At 37.2% G+C, this 6,474-nt stretch overlaps 1 protein-coding gene across 1 annotated transcript; it reads right to left on the minus strand.

Annotated features, from left to right (window-relative positions):
- Positions 1-783: 783 nt before the first annotated feature.
- Positions 784-1,296, minus strand: LOC110038592 (uncharacterized mitochondrial protein AtMg00810-like). Its single transcript, XM_020743467.1, has one exon. The coding sequence runs from the start codon at positions 1,294-1,296 to the stop codon at positions 784-786; it is 513 nt and encodes a 170-aa protein (XP_020599126.1).
- Between the last annotated feature and the right edge of the window lie 5,178 nt (positions 1,297-6,474).

The following is a 6,474-nucleotide window of genomic DNA, read 5'->3' on the forward strand; positions in this document are numbered from 1 at the left end:
GATCAAATGCTAGATGAAATTCAGCAAGATTTAGGAATTTACATAGAGGTTCTCTAATTGTTAGAATAGAACTAGGGTAAATCTTATTTATGCAAAGAGGGGTATAAGTACCCATTACAAGTTCTACATATAAGGAAAGAAATAAAAATAGGATACAGTAGAGAATGAAGGGAATAATAAAGAATCCAAGCTAATAACTCAAAATAAACAAGAATTAATAATGGCTAAAACTAGCCATTAATAAATATTGTAATACACCCCCTCAATTCGAAGCATATATGCCACTGATGTTCAACTTGGATTTGTAATCATCGAACAATGACTGAGAAGGTTATTTGTGAGAATATCTGCCAACTGACCACTAGATGACACAAACGAAACACAAATTTTCCTAGACTCGAGCTTTTCCTTAAAGAATTGTCGGCCAATCCCAACATACTTGATGCGATCATGCTGGACCAGATTGTGAGCAAAATGCTAATGGTTGCCTTGTTATCACAAAACAACTGTAGGGGAGCGGAGACTATCATATGTAGTTCACGGAGCATGATGCATAACTAGAGAGCTTCACAAATTCCCAAAGACATTGATCGAAATTCAGCTTCCGCACTGCTCCGAGCAACGATGGACTAGATTTTCCACATGACCAGGCTTCCCCACACAAATGACTAGTACTTCGAGATATATTGTCGATCCTGGACTAATCCAACCCAATCTGTGTGTGTAAACTGTAATAGAATGAGTGTTCACGGGAAAGAAATAAATCTAAGCCTGGTGTACCTTTTAAATTGTGGAAAATCCGGTGGACAACTTGGAAATGGTGCTCATAGGAATCATGCATGAATTCACTATTCTAATCGTGTGACATATGTTTGGGCTTGTATGGGCAAGGTAGATAAGTTTTCTCACAAGACGCTGATAGTGAGTTTTGTTTATACGAACATTAGGAACATCAAGAAGTTTTTCATTTTGATCCATCAGGACAACTGTTGGTTTGCATAGAAGAAGATTGTTCTCTGTCAAAGGATCAATCACATATTCCCGTTGAGACAGACAAATACCCTGAGATGACCAAACAACTTCAATGTCTAAAAAGTACCAAAGAGATCCCAAGTCCTTCATTTCAAAGGAATCATCAAGAATGCCTTTTAAGGACTCCAATGCTGGTAGATTATTACCTCTGAGAATAACATCGTCAATATAAACGATAAGGATAGCTAATTGGTCGTTAGAGGAATGCTGGAAGAAGTGAGTATGGTTCGATTGAGCCTGAGTGAATCCATAACATACCACCATCTTTGTAGACTTCTCGAATCATGCTCGTGGTGATTGCTTCGAGCTGTGGAGGGACTTTCGTAGCCTATGTACTTGTCTCTGGGACGTAGTGGAGTTAAGGTCTTGAGGAAAAGTCATGTATACCTCATTTTGTAAGATTTTCATTTAGGAACACATTCTTGACATTAAGTTGGAATAATGACCAATCTAGATTCATTGCATGGGATAATATGACCCGAGTGGTGTTTAATTTAGCTGTCGGAGTAAATGTCTTTTCATAGTCAACTCTGTAGGTCTGTGAGTACCCTTTGGAAATCAACCCTGCATTTTCGTGTTGAAATGATCCATCAAATTTAAACTTGATGCAAAAAATTCATTGACATCCCACTACTTTCTTGCCCCGAGGAAGATCAACAATGTCCCAAGTTTGGTTCCGCTGAAGGGCATTTATCTTTTCCATGGCGTTAGCTTTCTAAGTTGGGTCTGCTAAGGCACCCTCAATAGTAGATGGAAGCTGATGATTGGTCAGGGTCATAGAAAATGTTCTGTAGGTTGGCGATAATATGCAAAAAGAAACATAGTTTACTTTGGGATAGAGAGATCATGTATGATTGCTTATCTTGATGTATTGACTTTCTTATTTGGAGTAGGAATAGTGCTGGAGATATCGTTCAGAGGGTATTTAGGGTCGAGCAAAGGGTTAGTGAGCTTGAGAGTAGGTGCATCAGAACTAGTGCGTCAAGTGGACATAAAGAGTGTGAGGATGTGCTAGTGGAACCAAAGGGCAGAGAACTCTTTGGTGGTAGGAGAAGTAGGTGGAACCAAATGAACAGAGGGTTCCTTGATGGTAGGTGACGTGGGGGGACCATCCGTAGGAGTAGGGTAAGGAATAGTGTCTATCAACTCTAGTTCCCTCTCATTGGATGTCGAGTAAGTAGGAAACATTAAAAAAAAGGAGTTATTAGCACTCACGTAGATCTTATTTGTGGTAGGTTCAAGGCATCGATACCGCTTTTTAGTGGTTGAGTATCCGACAAAAACATGTTTTATGGACTTGGGATCAACTTTACTTCGAGTTGGGGTCGTGTTCCAAGTAAAGCTTGTGCACCTAAAAATTTTTTGAACTAAAGTGCAGAAGACTCAATTGTTTGGAAAGCACAATCTCAAGATGGCTAAAGGGTCACAAAAGTTGAGGAAGTTGAGTTTTTGGTAGAACTCTATTTATAAGATAAGTGACAGTATGAATGACATCATTCTAGAAATATTTTGGGACATTATAATGAAACATAATGGAGCGAGTAACGTTAAGGAAATGTCGGTTTTTTCTCTCGACTATCCCATTTTGTTGAGAAGTGTCGGTACACAAGTTATGATGGAGGATGATCTTACTTTTCAAGAATTCTTCTAATATAGGGTTAAAAAATTCACGATCATTTTCTGTCCATAGGACTTGAATATGAGTTTTAAATTAGGTCAAAATGAAGATGTAGATGTTTTTGAAAGTGACAACATCTTTAGATTTATCTTTTAAAATATGGACTCACGTAATCTGAGTGTGATCATCAATTAAAGTAAGAAACCGCCCTTTATTGTTGTAGCTAAGAGTGCAAGAGGGCCCCCATAAATCACTGTGAATAAGAGAGTGAGCAGAAGGTGTGTATCTGTGGGGTCGATTAGGAACATGATGATGTTTAGCTAACTGACATGTTTTACATTTGAAATTAGAAGGATTTTAATTAGTAAACATCAATGGATACAATTATTCTAGATATTATAAACTAGGATGACCTAAATGACTGTATAACGACATGATAGGACATTCAGTGGACTTAGATAAACTTCAACTACTGGGTGGAGTGTCCTTGTTTTTTGTGTTTTTCTCTTGGATGAAGTGGAACCCGCCTACCCGTTTAGCAGTTCCAATCATTCTTCTCATACGACGATCCTAAAAGATACAGCATCAGAGAAAAAAATAAACAACACAATCAATGTCATAGGTCAACTTACTGACAGATAAAAATTACACTTCAACAGAGGTACATGTAACACAGATTCTAGAGTTAGACCTGTTAAAACAACAGATCATTTACCAACAATGAAATTTTGGGACCCGTCAACAATTTTAGGAGTATCCTTCCCTTTCCCCGAGCAAGGATATTATGCCGCGAAGACTTGTGAACTTCCAGTCATTTGGTCTGTGGCACTCGAATCAATTATCCATGGAGTAGAAGAGGCAAAAGAAGTGAGTGCTATGAGATTGGTACCTTGACGAATATGAGAGGTCGATGGGTCAGAAGAGAGCGAACTGGATCCAAGCAGCTTGATTAAGTGTTTCATTTGACTTTTAAGAGAATTGGAGGATTTTGGATTGTTCTAGGTAGAGGCTGGCTGTACTGTTTGGATTCAAAAGCTGTAGCAAGACCCTTGACAGCGGAAGATTTGACCGAAGGTTTGGATGCAGGTTTCCCATGGAGCATTCAACATTTATCACAAGTGTTGTTGGATTTGTGACAGTAATCACAATTAGGGTTACCAGTCTAGGGTTGAGCACTATTAGAGACCGAGGCTAATACATCGGTAGACAGTGTGGTAGCACCAAACATGACAAATCTCTAGCTCTTTTCAGGATGAATCTTAGTGAAAGCAGCACGAGCAGAAGGAAAAGGCTCCCGACCAAAGATACGGTCCCGGACATCGTTAAGTTCTTTGTTGAGGCCTACTAAAAATTGGAACATGTGGTCATTTTCAACAATTTTTTGGAAGAGAGATAGGTTGGCTGAAGATTCTCAAGTGTAGTCCTAATGCAGGTCTTATTTCATCCATAATGCAATTAGATCTTTGTAGTACTAGGTCATTGTCCTGTATCATTATTTTGCCTCACGAATTTTCTCATATACCTCATAGAGTTGGCTGAAATTTTTTACATCCGAGTAGGTATCACGAGCTGTCGTCTAGAGGGAACTAGCGGAAGGAACATATATGATTTGCCTTTCAAATTTTCCGTGGAGTTGATCAGTCACGTCATGACCATAGAATTCTCCACTTCCCTAACTCCATACGTTGGGTCAATCTTTGGAGGTTCACGAATCATACTAGTAAGATGACCGAATTTCCCACTTCCTTTGATGAACAAGGACATAGATTGAGACCATAGGAAAAAATTACCGTCGTTCAGTTTATCAGTTGTGATCAAAAAGTTATTGTTTTCTTGTCCTCTGGTCTGCATAGGAACAATAGTTGGAATTGATCCTCTTGTGGAATCAAGAACATCTTCTAATGACGACTTGATGTTGGTGGAGTCCGCCGTGATTTTAATTGAGTCCAACTAGATGCTAGGTTGTGGAGGCATTGTAAAGTTTTGGCTACTGAAGGAATATGGCCTTTGGAAGGGGTTCCCATTGGACTAGATCTCCTGGCCCTGGAAAAAGGTTCTAGAAGGGGCTCCAACAAACCAGGAGGGAGATCAAACAATTAGGCAGGGTTTCTGATGGCTGGAAGGTGTCTCTGGTGATCAGAACAGAGGTTTTGGATGGGCATTTGGCGACTGGGGAATCTAGGCCGGCAAGATCTGGATAGCTTCGGAAAACTTAAAGGGTTTCGAAGAGATGAGGCTTGAAGCAGGCCTAGCTGGCTCAAGAGAAGGGATGACAGAACTAAGAGGGGCTCCGACATATTGAAAGGAGCTGAACTGGCTAGCTCGACAACAACTAAGTTAGGACCATTACTCTGAAACCATGTTAGAATAGAACTAAGGTAAATCTTATTGATGGAAAGAGGGGTATAAATACCCATCACAGAATCTACAAGTAAGCAAAGAAATAAAAACATGATACAATAGAAAATGAAGGAAATAATAAATAATCCAAGCTAATAACTCAGAATAAACAAGAATTAATAATGACTAAAACTGGCCATTAATAAATATTCTAATAGGTCTATTAAGCAATTATGAGAGCAATTTCTTAAGAAGAACAAAATGAACAATATCATGAATGCAATTCAAATAATTTGTGTTAGCTTTAGAAAAGATGGATAAAAGTGAACTTTAGGGCCCAAATGAGATGTTTATCAAGATTGTAAACGGAGTTATTTGAGTAATCTGTTTAAAAGATCTCAATAAAATGCGCAAACTAAGATGATGTCATCTGATTGATGCAATATTTTTGTTTTAGTATTTTAATATTTTGGTTTCTGTAGTTTAGAACAATTTTGATGTTCATCATTGTTATAATTATAGGGGAATAGATTAGTCATACAACGAGGTTATTAGCGACTGTAGTTGGAATTACAAAAAGCATGTTAGAGATGAAACAATTTATACTAGAAAGTTTTATAGAGAGATTTTTTTTGTTCTATGAAAAATATGGAGATGTATAGAGCAACCTAAGGGTTTATTTTTAATGTTTAGAGAGCATCAAACGGATCTTTATTTGATGCATTAAATTTGAAAATATATATGATCAAGTATGAGTATTGGAAATTCAACCCTTAAGCTCATTATCAAGGAAGGATTCGTTATTTATTTAGAAAATCATCCTCTCTATATACCTTTTGTAGTTGGGTGGATTCACTTTGATGGACGGTGCACCTCTTTATGGATAACTTTTTTTTGCCTGCTGACCCCTTTTGTTTTGTTGAAAGAAGGGAGGAATAGACAGAAATCAATTTGCTGTAGTTAATTGTGTTACTGTCTTTTCAGCTTGTGACAAATAATCTTTACAGATTGCATATTTTTTTAAACTTCTTTGTTTCTTATTTTATTTTTGAACCTCACAAATAAGTTGACTGTAAATCTAGATTCTCTTTATTAAAATACGCCTTGTGTTGTTGTGATAGCAATCTTATGATGGGATTTCAAGCCTGGGTTGATATTTAAATTAATACTGACAAGTTAACAAAAAATTATTGTGATATTTTGTGTAGAGTTGAAATTATTTATAAATGATAACAAGATTTTATCGGTTACCGATGAATTAAAAAGTTCATCTTAGAATATACTCATTTATGGAAATGAAATTATTGAATTTTAATAGGTTTGAAAAGATTTATAAAAGCTCAAAATAAATATTTATTTCTGACCATGCCCAACCAAGTGATAGACCTTGCAAATTTCATCATATTTTAGAACTTGTTTTTAGCTCCTAGCAGTCAAAAGGGCCCTTATGAAAATTGGCTTTTTCTGTACTATGAGATCATTTG

Source organism: Phalaenopsis equestris, unplaced genomic scaffold (assembly GCF_001263595.1).
Source record: "Phalaenopsis equestris unplaced genomic scaffold, ASM126359v1 Scaffold233180, whole genome shotgun sequence".
NCBI lineage: Eukaryota > Viridiplantae > Streptophyta > Magnoliopsida > Asparagales > Orchidaceae > Phalaenopsis > Phalaenopsis equestris.

Coding starts and splice junctions, on each gene's coding strand:
- LOC110038592 (XM_020743467.1), bottom strand. CDS start 1,296: ATGGTGGTATGTTATGGATTCACTCAGGCTCAATCGAACCATACTCAC.